Here is a 17,023-nt window from a genome sequence, read left to right as displayed (position 1 = left end):
CTGGTGGAATTCGTTATGTCACATTTATAAAATGGAAAGCATAATTGCTACTCAAAAAGGATATTATAATAAATGGATACTTGGAAAACTCAATAGTAAATTGAAAAAGCACGGGGGGGGGAGGGGGGAGGTGGAGCAGCGAGAGTGACGCTGCTAGAGCGTCGCCTTTACGTGAGAGACGCAGCAGGACCAGCGAGAGCCGGCAAGCACATAGAGCGTCGCGCCAGGCACTGAGCCGCCGGACCAGCGAGAGGCGGCCCTCCGTGAGAGCTAGAGCGTCCGGCGCTTCCGCTAGTCAGCGTGCGGTCCCGGCTCCGGCGCTTCCTCTCTTTTCTCTTCACGCTGCCGCTATGCTGCCGGTCGGGCCTTTGGGTCGGGCCTGCCTGAGGCTTCGCACGCTGCACAGGTAACGAGGGCAGTCGGGCCGGGTGGCGATGCCTCGCGCTTGACCTTTCTTCCAGGCGGACTAAGATGGGAGGGCGCGCGCTTTACGCACGCGGAGGCCAAGCGCAGGTCAGAGCTGCCATACCGCCTCTCACCGCTTGATGGCACCAGATACAAAGCTAGGCGACTCGAAGCTATTAAAGGCAGTGGCAGAGGAGCAGAAACAGGTTCCATGAAAGGGATTACAAGCTAAAACTGGAATGCATGGGGATTCTGTTCTGCTGCTGCCCCGTTAGCGGTTGGCGTACCCTAGGGCAGTGGTTCCCAACCCTGTCCTGGAGGAACACCAGGCCAATTGGGTTTTCAGGCTAGCCCTAATGAATATGCATGAAGCAAATTTGCATGCCTATCACTTCAATCATATGCAAATCTTTCTCATGCATATTCATTAGGGCTAGCCTGAAAACCCGATTGGCCTGGTGTTCCTCCAGGACAGGGTTGGGAATCCAGGACAGGGGTTTGCATTAGGACCTCTTCCCATGGCTTCCAGTATCACCTATATTAGGGGTGGGCAACTCCAGTCCTCGAGGGCCAGAATCCAGTTGGGTTTTCAGGATTTCCCCATTGAAAGCAGTGCATGCAAATAGATCTCATGCATATTCATTGGGGAAATTCTGAAAACCCGACTGGATTCTGGCTCTCGAGGACCGGAGGTGCCCACCCCTGACTTATATGCCAGGGATCTCAAAGTCCCTCCTTAAGGAATGAAATCCAATCGGGTTTTCAGGATTTCCCCAATGAATGTGCATTGAAAGCAGTGCATTCACATAGATCTCATGCATATTCATTGGGAAAATCCTGAAAACTCTCAAGGTGGCCCTCAAGGAGGGACTTTGAGACCCCTGCTATATGCTGATGACTCCCAGATCCATCTCTACATCTGAAGTTGTTTGGCTGACATTGCTGCCTGGATATCCTGCTGTCATATGAAACTAAATATATCCAAGACTGAGTTGCTTTTCTTTTCTCCTAAACCAGGGGTAGGCAATTCCGGTTCTCATGAGCCGGAGCCAGGTCAGGTTTTCAGGATATCCACAATGAATATGTATGAGATGGATATTCATGCACTGTCTCCTTGAGATGCAAATCTATCTCATGCATATTTATTGTGGATATCCTGAAAACCTGACCTGGCTCCAGCTTTTGAGGACCGGAATTGCCTACCCCTGTGACCTAAACCAATGGTTTCAAACCCTGTTCTGGAGGACTACTAGGCCAGTCAGGTTTTTGGGATAGCCCTAATGAATATAAATGAGAGAGATTTGCATATAATGGAGGTGACAGGCATGCAAATCTTCTCCATGCATATTCATTAGGGCTGTCCCAAAAACCCAACTGGCCTGGGAACCACTGACCTAAACCCTCTGCTCCTCCTCCTCCTTTCTCCATCTCGGTAAATAATAATGTCATAGTTCCATTCGCCTCTGCTCACAACTTTGGAGTCATCTTCGATTCTGACCTCTCATTTTCAACATATATGCAACATGTTGCTAAGACCTATCGCTTCTTTTCAGTATCACCAAAATTCACCCCTTCCTCTCGGAGCACACTACCCGGACCCTTTCCAAGCTCTCGTAACCTCACGTTTGGATAACTGCAATCTACTCCTAACTGGTATCCCTCAGTGTTGCCTCTCCGCCTTGCAATCTGCAAAACTCTGCTGCACGACTCATCTTCTACCAACCTCACTACGCTCATGTCACCTCTCTCCTTAAGTCACTTCACTGGCTCCCTATCTGCCATCGCATACAGTTAAAGGTCTTATTGCTGACCTACAAATGTGTTCATTCTGCTGCTCCTTATACACCTCCCAGAGAACTCCTTTCCTCAGATAAGCCGCTCTTAGCGTTACCCTTCTCCTCCACTGCCAATTCCAGACTTCGTTCCTTTCATCTTGCTGCCCCCTATGCCTGGAATAAATTACTCGAGTTTGACCGTCAGGCCTCTTCCCGTCCCTTGTTTAAAAGCAGACTGAAAACCCACTTTTTTGATTTAGCCTTCAATCCATAAGCCTACTTCTCTGCCCTCCAACCCAGCCAGCTGATTAACCGTTCTCCTTAACTGTATCCATGACATCCTGTTTACGTGTCTTGACTGTTTAGTTTGTACGCTCTTTGGAGCAGGGACTGTCTTCTTTGTGACTTTGCAGCGCTGCGTGCGTCTGGTAGCGCTATAGAAATAATTCATAGTAGTACTATAGGGAAGAATTGATTGCACAGGCATTTTCAGCCAAAACCCAAATCTCAGGTTGGTTTTGGTGGCAAAACCGAAATTCCGTCGGCCTTAACCTGGAGGAATTTTTTCCTCATTCCTCTGATTGTGTCACTACATCTTTGTTTTTACAACAGGCAACAAATGTTCAGACTCTGTCCTGTGAGATTGGTAAGGATGACCTCTGAGCAGAAAAACGAAGTCCTGGTCAGCCCTCCTCTGGACAGTGAACCCAAGCAGTATCCCCCAAAGATCCAGCAGCTGGTGAATGAAATTGCTGCTCTGACGCTCCTGGAGATTGCTGAACTCAATGACTTGCTGAAGGTGTGCACTGTTCTTTGATGTGCTTTGAGGATGCAGATAGGTTGTCCGGCAGCAAAGGCCACAAACCATGTAATGAATAGTTGTTTATAGCTCTGATGGATGGAGGTATGATATGGTTTATCACAGATGTGTCCCCGCTGACTATTCCCTCTCCTTCTCCCTGTAGAAGACATTGAAAATAGAGAATATAGGAATGATGCAGATGGGAGCCATGATGCCAGGACCAAGTACCCAACCAGCTGCTCAGGTAATTAACTTGGGACTGTTTGACTTCTTGTATCTGGGTCTTGAATTCAGCTGATTCTATCACTAATACTAGTACCTAATCCAGAGCTGCCAAGTTACCCATTTCCAGGAGGGAGACTTTTTCTCTAGTCTTGGACTTCCGTCATTATGGAACCTGCAGCACAAAATTCAATGGGTAGAATCATGGACAACAAACACCACCTTGCTTTGGGTAAAAAAAAATCTCCTTCCTGGAAAGGGAACACACCCCTTGATCAAAGAAGTAAAACGGAAAAAACTATACGATGGCCTCCTAGCCACTCAAGCAGCTAAACTAGATAACCAAATCTCCAATCTACTGATAACGACCCCAGACTACAAGATGTTCAGAAAAGAAATAAAGACTATTCAAGAAATTCCTGAAACAGTCCTAACACCAAACTTACCGCCCTCCCTCTTCCCGCCACACAGAAACTACTCTTTACCTCTCTAGAAATGACAAACGATCTTCCATTGTAACCCACCATTTTTAACTCTTTTGTAATCCGCCTTGGAATAGAAATCTCTAATGTAATGCCTTCTTTTTTGTCGCTTTGGCATTTCAAAGGTGACTTGCCCGGGCTCACAAGGAGCAGCACTAGGATTTGATCTCGCAACCTCTGGGTTCAGAGGCATCAGCTCTTCCAGTGAGCCACAGCCTTGGGTAACCTGACTTCTCTGAAAAACTATGTTAAGTTACTTTCTCCTGTAGTGTAGCAACAGATAGAACTGAGCAAGGCTGGAGAGAACAGAGAAACATGATGGCAGATAAAGGCCAAATGGCCCATCCGCAGCATCCACTATCTCCTCCTCTCCCTATTGGCTAAGGCTCTTAACATTTGCATCTCCTCTTCCTATAGGCTAAGGCTCTTTACACTTGCATTATGAGGTCATAGAGCTTTATGGTTATAGAAACATGATGGCAGATAAAGGCCAAATAGCCCATCCACAGCGTCCACTATCTCCTCCTCTCCCTATTGGCTGAGGCTCTTAACATTTGCATCTCCTCTTCCTATAGGCCAGGGGTGTCCAACCTTTTGGCTTCCCTGGGCCACATTGGCCCAAAAAAATTATCCTGGGGCTGCACAAATGCTGCAGCAAGATAGAGGAGGGAGCCAGCAAGACGGTAAACACCCGGGAGCAGCAGAGGAAAACACTGCATCGCCCTTGACCGGGGCCACACATAATATTTCACGGGGTCGCATGAGGGCCTCAGGTTGGACACCCCTGCTATAGGCTAAGGCTCTTTACACCTGCATTGTGAGGTCATAGAGCTTTATGGTTCTAGAAACATGATGGCAGATAAAGGCCAAATGGCCCATCCAGTCTGCCCATCCACAACATCCACTATCTCCTCCTCCATAAGAGATCCCACGTACCTGTCTCACACAGTCTTTGTCTCCACCACCTCTACTGGTGCATCTACCTCCTTTTATGTAAAAACATATTACCTTAGATTACTCCTGAGCCTATCACCTTTTAGCCTCATCCTATGTCCTCTCACTCTGGAGTTTCCCTTCAATTGAGACTCGCCTTGTGCATATTTATGGAACATAGGTATTTAAACATCTCTATCATATCTTCCCTTTCCTCTAAACTTCTAAAGTACACATATTGAGATCTTTAAGTCTGTCCCCATACGCCTTATGACAAACACCTTGCACCATTTTAATAGCCTTCCTCTGGACCGACTCCATCCTTTTTATATCTTTTTGAAGATGCGGCCTCCAGAATTGTACACAATATTCTAAATGAGGTCTCACTAGAGTGTTATACAAAGGCATCAATACCTCCTTTTTCCTATTGGCCATACCTCTCCCTATGCAACCTAGCATCCTTCTAGCTTTTGCCATCACCTTTTCAACCTGTTTGACCACTTTAAGATCATCACATGCAGTCACACCCAAGTCCCGCTCTTCCATTGTGCACATAAGTTCTTCACCCCTAAACTGTACCGTTCTCTCTGGTTTTCGCAGCCCAAAGTTATGACCTTGCATTTCTTAGCATTAAATTTAGCTGCCAAATTTCAGACCATTCTTCAAGCTTCGCCAGGTCTTTCTTCATGTTATTCACACCATCCGGCATGTCTACTCTATTGCAGATTTTGGTATCCTCTGCAAAGAGACAAATCTTACCCGACAACCCTTCAGCAATATGATTTATAAAAAAGTTAAAAAGAACAGGTCCAAGAATAGAACCTTGAGGCACACCACTGATAACATCCCTTTACTCAGAGCGATCTCCATTGATCACTACCCTCTGTCGCCTTCCACTCAACCAGTTCCTGACCCAGCCTGTCACTTTGGGACCCATCCCGAGGGCACTCAGTTTATTTGTTAGACATTTGTGTGGAACACTATCAAAGGCTTTGCCATTTCTGCTCCCAGGTGGTTGATTCTTTCTGTTATCCTCCCTAGACAGTTTGTTCTGTTATTGCCTATTCTTTGTGATGTGGCTTTTGTTTTCCTGTTGGCTGCATTATCAATAAAAATTATTTTTTAAAAATCTAAATACACCACATCTAGCTGAAATCCTCTATCCAATTCTCTGGTCACCCAGTCATAGAAATTGATCAGAATTGTCTGACAAGACCTACCTCTAGTGAATCCATGTTGCCTCCGGTCCTGTAATCCACAGGATTCCAGAAACTTAACCATTCTCTGTTTTAAAAGCGTTTCCATTAATTTGCTTACCACAGAAGTCAAACTTACCGGTCTGTAATTCCTTACTTCTTCCTTACTTCCACTTTTGTGGAGAGGGACTACATCTGCCCTTCTCCAGTCCTCTAGTATTACTCCTGACTCTAGAGACTAGTTGAAAAGGTCAGTCAGCGGAGCTACCAGAACTTCCCTAAGTTCCTTCAGCATCCTCGGATGTACACCATCCGGCCCCATCGCTTTGTCTACCTTTATTTTAGCTAGCTCCTCACAAACACAACTCTCTGAAAATCGATCAGGGTCTAACACTCCTCCATCCCTATTCACGTTTGTCTTCTGCGGTCACGCTCCCGGTGCTTCAACCGTGAACACAAAATAAAAAGATTTGTTAAGCAATTTGGCCTTTCCTTTATCTGCTTCTACATATTCCTTCCCTTCACCTTTGAGTCTCAATGCCACTTTTGCACTTCTTCCAATCACTAATATATCTAAAAAAATGTCGTCTCCCCATTTTACCGTGTTAGCTATTTTTTTCTTCCATTTGCATCTTTGCTTTCCTGACTACTCGACCAGCCTCTCTTAACTTTTCCAGATATTTTTGCCTGTCTTCCTCTTTCTGCGATCTTTTGTAGTTTATGAAAGCTAACCTCTTATTCCTTATCTTCTCAGCTACTACTTTTGAGAATCAAAGCGGTCGTCTTTTCCTCTTACTTTTACTTACCTGCTTCACAAAAAGGTTTGTTGCCCTTACAATTGCTCCTTTCAGTTTTGCCTACCGCATTTCCATTCCTTCCAGATGGTCCCATCCAGACAATAATTCCTTAACGTAAACCCCCATCCGAACAAAGTTATTTTTTAAGGCCACAACCTTTATTTTTGAATGAGCCCTCTCTGTACCCATCTTAATATTAAACCGTACCATGCAGTGATCACTGGATGCCAGATGATCACCCACTGTAACATCATAAACACTTTCCCCGTTTGCAAGCACTAAGTCCAGTTTAACCCCATCCCGCATGGATTCCATTACTAACTGCTGGAACAGTTCTCCTTATAGAGAATCCAGGATCTCCCTACTTCTAGAAGACCCTGCAATAGGGATACCCCAATCAACATCCAGCATGTTAAAACCACCTATTAGCAAGACTTTCCCTCTGTCCACTTCTTTCCCATATATCACAGCAGTGTAAATACATTGGCATTATTGTGGAACCAGTGGCGTAGTGGGGGGGGGCAGGGAGGGGTGTCAGCCATGTTGGTGGGGGTGCCGCCCTCCCCCCTTCCTTTCCTCCTTACCTCTAGTTGTTCACCGCCGCAAGCAACAAGTTTAGTGTGCTTCTTGTGACTTCGTTGTCTCTCCCGCTGACGTTGCTTCCGGGTGCCGCACTTAGTGAGTGACGTCAGGAGAGACGATGGGAGTCGCAAGGAACTCGCTAAAGTTCTTCTTGCTTGCGGTGGTGAAGAACTAGAGATACCGGGGTGGGGGGGGCCTCTCGTCCTCGCTACGCCACTGTGTGGAAGTTAGAGTTCAAATGGTAAACTTTTTCCCATAGTCCAAGCTGTTGAGAAGGGGGTGGTCTGTGTCCAGAGTGGGGACCGATTGGGCTGGGGGTTTCTAACGCTTCTGTGGTCTTGCGTTCTGGCAGGATTTGGATGATGATGTTCCTCTGAAGAAGGAAAAATCTCACTTCACTGTGAAACTGACGGATCTAAACGCAGCGGATAAAGTGAAATTGATCAAGGAAGTGAAGAATTGTATGCAGGGTCTCAATTTAGTCCAGGTGAGAAAACACTGCAACTCAGTGTCAGGGTTTCTGGCTCCATTTTCTACGATCTTCAATGAACTTAGACCCTCCAGGGTCTCTTCATTATCCCAGGACAAGCAGGCAGGTATTCTCACTAGTGGGTGATGTCATCCGACAGAGCCCCCGATACGGACGTCTTGCTTGAAGAAACTCAGAAGTTTCGAGATGCCCGCACCGCGCATGCGCCAGTGCCTTCCCGCCCGATGCTCCGGGCGTGTCTCCTCAGTTCTTTTTCTTCCGCGGAGCTGAGAAGTCTATCTTCAATTTGCGCCCATTGAATCTCTTTTTTTGCCTTCTTTTTTGCCGCGGGTTGAGTTCTTTTGGCTCTCCTGTGCATTTATTTCTTTCTTTGATTTCTTTAAAAAAAAAAAAAAAATTTTTCCTTCCAATACCGGGTCGGCCGCGTGGCTGGGGCCCCGCGCCTTCGACCTTGCGGCGGAGCTTTTCCGGCCTATGTCCCGGCCGATTACCGGTTTTAAAAAGTGTAGCAAGTGCCAGCGCGCAATTTCGCTCACGGACCCTCATCGACGCTGCTTACAGTGTCTGGGACCGGATCACTTCCCGAAATCGTGCCGGCCTTGCTCCACTCTGACGGCGAGAGCGTTTAAGCGTCGCTGTCTGCTGTGGGAGTCCATGTTCAAGATGGAAGCTTCATCGGATCCTGCAGCTTCGACATCGACATCGACGGGTGCTTCGACTCCTTCGGCGAAGCCCTCTGCCTCCCCGACTGCTTCGGGCCTCCCGAAGCCGGCATCGTTCACACCGGTTTCGGCCCCGACTTCAGCGCCGGTGCCTTCATCCGTCTCCTCGGAGCAGGTATCAACCCCGACTGTTCCACCAGTGGTGCTAAAGGTGCCGAAGGCTGGCAAGCAGAAGCACGCAGCACCCAAGGAGCGCGGAGACCGTGCGGAAGGGCCCCCTTTTGGTGCGGATCCCTCCATATCGGCTTCGTTGCGGTCCATCCTGGAGGCTCAGTTCGTGGAGCTCATGCAGACCATGGGGCCTCGGCTGATTGTCACCATCCAGGGTGACCTTCCAGCTTCGGCTTTCAGGGGCGGACCGCCCCCTCCTCCTCGCCGCACGACCTCGTTGCTCGGCAAGGAGGAGCGGTGTCCGGGTCCTCGAGGAGGTCTTCCGTTAGCGCTGTACCTCCTTTGGAACCGATTCCCTCGAGGAGGGCCTCCTTTAGTGATATGCCTCCCTTGGAGCCCATCCCCTCGAGGAAAGCCTCGTTTAGTGACCTGCCTCCCTTGGAACCGATTACTCCGCCCCATGACTCAGTATGGCGTCCACCTTCGGGGCCACCCAGTCCTGGGCATAGCAGGAAGCAGGACGAGTTCTTCCGAACCCCCTATCAAACCTGGGCGTCGTCGGGGGAGGCGACGACTCTGCCGCCTCTGCGATCGACGGCATCGAGTCCAATCTGCTCCTTGGAGGCGTCTGACCCAGTTTCTCACAGACGGGCTCGATCCCCTTCCAGGCATCGGGAGGGGCATCGATCCAGACATTCTTCGAAGCATTCCTCTCGACACTCGACCGTTTCGCCTCAGAAGAAATTGCCTCGGTTGGGGTATGCAGCTTCGACTGGGTCTCCTCCTCCGGGCCCGGAGTTCGAGGACACCGAGGTTTTCTACTCGCCCTGTTGCTCGCAGGCCTCTCTGGAGCCTGAAGCCTCTTCTTCTTCTAGTCCGTCTCGCAGACCGGCGACGGCGGACCAACTGTCCTTTTCATCGTTCCTCAGGCAGATGGCGGATAACATGGACATTACTCTCGATGCTGGGTCTCGATATTCCAAGGAGTACCTCGATACCATGCACTTGCCTCGCCCTCCAGCAGAGTCCTTGCGGCTTCCCCTGCACAAGCTCCTCGACCAGACCTTCATGCGATGCTTCGAATCTCCTTACTCTATCCCTGCGGTCCCTGGCAAATTGGATGTGCGGTACCGCACGGTGCATCATAAAGGCTTCGAGGGTCCTCAGCTTTCTCACCAGTCCCTCCTGGTCGAATCCTCGCTCAAGCGGTCTCATCCTGGCCAGGTCTATGCTTCAGTGCCTCCGGGCCGCGAGGGAAGAACCATGGATAAGTTTGGTCGACGCATCTATCAGAATTCGATGATGGCGTCTCGAGTCCTGAATTACAATTTCCACTTTGCAGCCTACTTGGAATTTTTTCTACCTGTGCTTCGGAAGTTCACACCATACATCGAATCCCAGGCTAGGTTTGAGTTTGAAGAAGTGGTTGCTTCGCTGTCCCAACTTCGGCTTCAGTTAATGCAATCTGCCTATGATGCGTTCGAGCTCTCCGCCCGAGAGGCGGCCTGCTCGGTGGCAATGCGCCGGTTGGCCTGGTTGTGAACCATTGATATGGACCCGAATCTTCAGTACCGCCTGGCGAACGTCCCGTGTGCTGGGGCGGATCTTTTTGACGAATCCATCGAGACTGTCACGAAGAAGTTGTCTGACCACGAAAAGTCCTTCCAATCCATCCTTCGGCCTAAGCCTCAGCAGTCTCGACCTTCTCGTCCGCCGTTGATTTATCAGAGGCGTTATCAGCCGAGGCAAACTCCACCTGCGAGGCAACCGGCGAAGCGCCAACCTCCCCAGAAGGGTCAGCCTAAGTCTCAGTCGCCTGCTGTCCCTAAGACCACTCAGCCTTTTTGACTGTCTCGTCGAGGGCATAACCAACCTCGTTCTGCCTCCCCCTGTTTTTCCCATCGGAGGGCGCCTCCATTTTTATCATCGCTGGGAGGCCATAACAACCGACCTCTGGGTCCTTACTATCATCAAGGAACGATACTCTCTTCATTTCCATCGGGTCCCTCCGGACCACCCTCCAAGAGAGTATCCTTCCAACTTGACTCAGACCGCCCTTCTTCTCCAGGAAGCTCAGGCTTTGCTCCGGCTTCGTGCCGTGGAGCCGGTCCCGACGGACCAACTGAACCAGGGGTTTTACTCCCGGTGCTTCCTTGTTCCGAAGAAGACGGGCGACCTGCGACCCGTTTTGGACCTCAAGGCCCTCAACAAATTCCTAGTCAGAGAGAGGTTTCGCATGCTGACGCTTGCTTCTCTCTACCCTCTCCTCGAGCGGAACGACTGGTTATGCTCTCTGGATCTCAAGGAGGCCTACACTCACATTCCCATTCATCCGGCCTCCCGCAAGTTCCTCAGATTTCGGGTGGGACATCTACATCTGCAGTATCGAGTGCTTCCATTCGGCCTGTCCTCGTCTCCCAGAGTCTTCACGAAGTGTCTGGTGGTGGTGGCCGCTGCACTCCGGAACAAGGGTCTTCAGGTATTTCCATACCTCGACGACTGGCTCATCAAGGCCCCGTCAGCTCCAAAGGTCATTTCGGCGACCTTGACCACGATCTGCTTCCTGCAGAGCCTGGGCTTCGAGATCAATTTTCCCAAATCTCATCTGCAGCCTACCCAGTCCCTTCCCTTCATCGGGGCGGTACTGGACACCATTCAGCTTCGAGCATTCCTTCCTCCTCAGCGCATGGATGCTCTTCTTCGTCTCTGCCAGTCTGTGTCTTCTCGCCAGTCCATCTCAGCGAGACACATGATGGTCCTCCTGGGCCACATGGCCTCTACAGTTCATGTGACACCCTTTGCCAGGCTCCATCTCAGAATTCCTCAGTGGACCCTGGCTTCTCAATGGACTCAAGTGTCAGACCCGTTGACTCGACACATCATAGTCACTCCTGCTCTTCGGCAGTCTCTACTTTGGTGGATGACCTCTTCGAATCTATCCAGAGGTTTGCTGTTTCACACTCCTCCTCATCAGAAGGTTCTCACAACCGATTCCTCGACCTATGCCTGGGGGGCTCATCTGGATGGGCTTCGCAATCAGGGATTCTGGACCAGTGCGGACCGCCTCCATCAGATCAATCTTCTGGAGCTCAGAGCCATCTTCTATGCTCTTCAAGCTTTTCAACATCTGCTTCACGACATGGTGGTCCTCATCCGTACAGACAACCAGGTCGCCATGTATTATGTGAACAAGCAGGGGGGCACGGGATCGGCCTCCCTCTGCCAGGAAGCTCTCAGAGTCTGGGATTGGGCAGTACACCACAATGCCTTCCTCAAAGCTGTCTACATTCAGGGGAAGGACAATGTCTTGGCAGACAACTTGAGTCGTCTCCTCCAACCTCACGAATGGACTCTCCATTCCAACCCCCTTCATCAGGTCTTTGCACAATGGGGGACGCCTCAAATAGACCTCTTTGCGGCTCCCCACAACTTCAAGCTGCCTCAGTTTTGCTCCAGGATCTACACTCCTCATCGACTCGAGGCAGATGCCTTTCTGCTGGATTGGGAGAATCGATTTCTGTATGCGTTTCCTCCATTTCCTCTCATTTAGAAGACTCTGGTCAAGTTGAAATCAGACCAAGCCACCATGATTCTAATAGCTCCTCGGTGGCCCAGGCAACCTTGGTTCTCCCTTCTGCTTCAACTCAGCAGCAGGGAGCCATTCCTTCTTCCAGTGTTTCCTTCACTGCTTACTCAGCATCAGGGATCTCTACTTCATCCCAACCTGCAGTCTCTCCACCTGACAGCTTGGTTCCTCTCAACATAACTCCCCACCAGTTTTCCCAGGCGGTGAGGGATGTCTTGGAGGCTTCCAGGAAGCCTGCTACTCGTCAATGCTACTCCCAGAAATGGACTAGATTTTCTTCATGGTGTATTTCCAATTCTAAGGAGCCTCAGCGAGCCTCCCTATCCTCTGTGTTGGATTATCTTCTACACCTATCTCAGTCCGGTCTCAAGTCGACATCTATACGAGTCCACCTGAGTGCTATTGCGGCTTTCCATCAGCCTCTACAAGGGAAACCTCTCTCTTCTCATCCTGTGGTTTCCAGATTTATGAAAGGACTTTTTCATGTCAATCCTCCTCTCAAACCGCCTCCAGTGGTTTGGGATCTTAATGTTGTCCTTTCTCAGCTTATGAAACCTCCTTTTGAGCCTCTGAGCAAGGCTCCACTAAAGTTTCTCACTTGGAAAGTGGTTTTTCTGGTGGCCCTCACATCTGTTCGCAGGGTCAGTGAGCTTCAGGCCTTGGTGGCGGACCCGCCTTTCACTGTTTTCCATCATGACAAGGTGGTCCTCCGCACTCATCCGAAATTCCTACCTAAGGTGGTCTCTGAATTTCATCTCAACCAATCCATCGTGCTTCCAGTGTTTTTTCCAAAGCCTCATTCTCATCCTGGAGAATCAGCTTTGCACACTCTGGACTGTAAACGTGCTTTGGCTTTCTACTTGGATCGCACCAAACCACACAGAACTGCTCCTCAACTTTTCGTCTCCTTTGATCCAAACAAGTTGGGACGACCTGTATCAAAGCGCACCATCTCCAACTGGATGGCGGCTTGTATCTCTTTCTGCTATGCCCAGGCTGGATTACCCCTTCCCTGTAAGGTCACAGCCCATAGGGTCAGAGCAATGGCAGCCTCTGTAGCCTTTCTCAGATCGACACCGATTGAGGAGATTTGTAGGGCTGCCACTTGGTCCTTGGTTCATACGTTCACCTCTCATTATTGTCTGGATACTTTCTCCAGACGGGATGGGCAGTTTGGCCAAACTGTGTTACAAAATTTGTTCTCCTAAGTTGCCAACTCTCCCTCCATCCCATTGAGGTTAGCTTGGAGGTCACCCACTAGTGAGAATACCTGCCTGCTTGTCCTGGGATAAAGCAATGTTACTTACCGTAACAGTTGTTATCCAGGGACAGCAGGCAGCTATTCTCACGTCCCACCCACCTCCCCTGGGTTGGCTTCTCTGCTAGCTACCTGAACTGAGGAGACACGCCCGGAGCATCGGGCGGGAAGGCACTGGCGCATGTGCGGTGTGGGCATCTCAAAACTTCTGAGTTTCTTCAAGCAAGACATGCTTGTGAGATGTCCGTATCGGGGCTCTGTCGGATGACATCACCCACTAGTGAGAATAGCTGCCTGCTGTCCCTGGATAACAACTGGTACGGTAAGTAACATTGCTTTCTGCCTTCTTAGCACAATACTCGGACACCAAAGTGCATTTGTGCTCGTCACAATGCCGTCTTGCCTCTGGCATTTCCACTCAAATACATTGGCTACTTCCTGTGGGCAAGGTCAGTTTTGCAAGGCCTGAAAGAATGTCCCACCTTGAATCTTTTTTACTGATATGTACTGGTGTGGAGTGTAAAAGAAGACGAGACTAGTCAGTTTCCCAAGATGAGTGAGCTTTTGCTTTGATATCTTTCCGTTGTACCACTTTATGGTATGGCCACACCTCGAATACTGTGCAGTTCTGGTTGCCTTATCTGAAAAAAGATATAGTGGAATTAGAAAAGATACAGAGAAGGGCAATGAACATGATAAAAAGGATGGGACAACTTCCATGAGGAGAGGCTAAAGCGGCTAGGGCTCTTCAGCTTGGAGATTTGATAGAGGTCTATAAAATACTGACTGGAGTGGAAAGGGTAGATGTGAATCGCTTGTCCACTCTCTCCAAAAATAATAGAACTAGGGGATAAGCAATGAAACAAGTGTAATTAAATTCTGGGATTCCGTTGCTGGAGAATATGGTGAAATCGGTTAGCTTAGCAGGGCTTAAAAAAGGTTTGGCTAATTTCCTAAAAGAGAAGTCCATAGGCCATTCTTGAGATGACTTGGGGAAATCCACTGGCTAAGGAGCATAGAATCTGTTCTACTTGGGATCTAGCTAGGTTCCCCCTTCTCCTCCACTGCCAATTCCAGACTTGGTTCCTTTCATCTAGCTGCCTCCTATGCCTGGACTAAATTACCCGAGCTTGTCCGTCAAGCTACTTCCCTTCCCTTGTTTAAAAGCAGACTTAACCCTACTCCTCTGCCCTCCAACCCCTTAACTGTATCCATGACACTTTGTTTGTCTGTCTTGCCTGTTTAGATTGTAAGCCCTTTTGAGCAGGGACTGTTTTCTTACTCTTTATGACTCTGTACAGCACTGCGTGCGTCTGGTAGCACTATAGAAATAATTAGTAGTAGCAGTTCATGGATCCTGACTTTTGGTCTGTCCCAGTACGGCAGTTCTTATGTTTCTGCATTGGAGGTGTTTGCTCCGTTGGGCATTAAAAATATTTGTTTTCATTGTTTGCAAATGTGTAGAAAAATATAAGAGTTAACAATTCCTCTCTGCTTTGCCGTCATCATCATCACCAGCCCTGTTCTTTCTTCTGTGTCTTGACAGGCAAAGAAACTGGTGGAATCCCTCCCACAGGAGATCATGGCAAATGTTTCAAAAGACGAAGCGGAGAAGATAAAGGCAGCGCTGGAGGCAGCAGGGGGGAAAGTGGTTTTGGAGTGAGCCCTTCAGACCTTTGCTTTGCTTCTTGCCACCGACTGTCCAGAATCTCTGCAGCCTCCTTCAACCTGGGGCTCGGCCTAGGTTGAGAATCACAGACTGCTCTGAACTTCAGCAGGCTCCTGCACATACACATAGACGTGCACATCTGTAAAGTCCCCCAAGGGTGTAGCGGGGGGCAGGGTATGTAGCCTTCCAGAACTGACTAGTTCCGAATCAACTCTCTCCTTGGTCACAAGTGATTTTGGCTACATGCAGTTTGATCCATTTCCTGCAGCTGTGTTGTGTTTTTTTTAAATATTAAACAATGATGTAAAATGTGTGGCTTCCTCCTTTGTACATGTCCATGTTCTCTGCAGCTGCTGGTCACTAGTGACATCTTCTGGATGTGACCTCTGTGGCTGAGCTCTCCTTTAGCTACGGGGCAGGATTAGCTCCCCCGGTTTGCTTTATTTCTTCTCTCACTCCTGCCTTCCTTGACCTAAAGGACACTTACACCCATACCTCCATTCGTCCACAACACTGGAAATTCCTCAGATTCCTCTTCCTAGGCTACCACTACCAGTATCAGGTCTTTTCTTTGGCCTATCCTCAACTCCCAGAGCGTTCCATCAAGTGCCAATCAGTAGTAGCAGTGCACCTCTGAAGATGGGGCCATTTTGCCTACCCTAGTTGGACAATTGGCTTCCTACAATAAATCAGATCTGACACCAACCCAGTCCTTCAATTTCATAGGTGCTCATCTCAATACCATATGAACAACAAGCTGTATTATATGGAAGACAGCACGCAACATACTACAGCTGGTGGGCTATATGGTGGTAATGCTTTTCTTAAAGTGTCATCAAAAATCAAGCCAGACAGGGCCTATAAATGTACCCACTTTCATTATTCTCAATAGCACAATGCAGAGAGAGAGAGCTAAAGGGAAAATGAAGCAATAAAGTGAGGAAAAAGCCTCAGAGCTTCCCCTCCAGCAGTAAATTCAACTGAAGCTTTATTGACTGATATCACAGACCTTAAACCTCCCGTGAATGATTCAGGCTTAGTTCTGTACAGAAATTACAGCGATAAAATCATTAAGAACAGAACAGTTGTAACTGAAGACTCAAGGGACAATTTCGAAGTGCAGTTTTCAGCAATTGCTAAGATTTGATCTCCCACAGACTCTTCTACCTCAACCAGTCCATTGGTTTCTCTTTTCCCAGGTCCCTCATGTCTACATTCACAGGCAGAGGCCACCCACAAGTCCACTTAGCTTTTTGTTACATTCCGTGCAAATGACCCAATTATGTCCTTCTGGGTCTTGGGCAGCTTCAATTTCTGTTATGGGTGGATGGGCCACCATTTGCCTGGCCGGGTCACTGCTCAAATCCTCCATTGTCCCAGAAAACCAAAAGGAGAAGTAGATCCAATGTAGCACACAAGAAAACAGAAGAGTGGACACTTAGTTAATCAGGATTCTTTTGAGTTTTAATTCACCGTAGGAAAAGACAAAAGTTCATATATGGATGTCGGAGTCAATTTTATAAGACTTGACGTGTTTTGGTAGGTCCATCTTCATCGGGAGTCAAAACAACCTTAACGACCACACTTCTTTTAAAGGCAAGTTACTATCGGAAACGCACTAGGTCAGCAGATGGCTTTAAGACAAGTCTAGATCCGCTATAGTTTGAGTCAGCTCAAGGAATTACCATCCTCAGAAACACACACAGAAGGCTTTGCCACACTTTGCTTGACTGATCCACTTCCCAGGACACGCCATTTGGATTGTCAGTTCTCCAGAACATATTCTCTAATTGAGGACCCATATGTCAGAGACTTGCAACACTTTTCCTCCACCCAGACGTGACTGGAATTTGAGAATCACTAGCAAGTGTGTCTGCATCTCCCCTGCCTGTCTGTGAAGAAAGTGAAGTTGCTTACCTGTAACGGGGGTTCTCTGTAGACAGCAGGGAAGCGCAGCCACGCTTACCTGTCCTCGAACCCTGCTTCTATGGGC

General features: G+C 48.7%; 1 protein-coding gene across 1 annotated transcript; it reads left to right on the top strand.

The window, feature by feature from the left end:
* Nucleotides 1-200: 200 nt before the first annotated feature.
* On the top strand, nucleotides 201-15,341 carry MRPL12 (mitochondrial ribosomal protein L12). Its single transcript, XM_033961407.1, has 5 exons — nucleotides 201-406; nucleotides 2,793-2,979; nucleotides 3,146-3,226; nucleotides 7,547-7,681; nucleotides 14,908-15,341. Exons 1-5 carry the CDS (start codon nucleotides 351-353, stop codon nucleotides 15,022-15,024), a joined length of 576 nt encoding a protein of 191 aa, XP_033817298.1. The 5' UTR covers nucleotides 201-350; the 3' UTR covers nucleotides 15,025-15,341.
* The last annotated feature ends 1,682 nt before the right edge of the window (nucleotides 15,342-17,023 follow it).

Source organism: Geotrypetes seraphini, chromosome 10 (assembly GCF_902459505.1).
Source record: "Geotrypetes seraphini chromosome 10, aGeoSer1.1, whole genome shotgun sequence".
Taxonomy (NCBI): domain Eukaryota; kingdom Metazoa; phylum Chordata; class Amphibia; order Gymnophiona; family Dermophiidae; genus Geotrypetes; species Geotrypetes seraphini.
The sequence above is the reverse complement of the archived record's forward strand: the minus strand, read 5'-3'. Positions and strand labels throughout refer to the sequence as shown.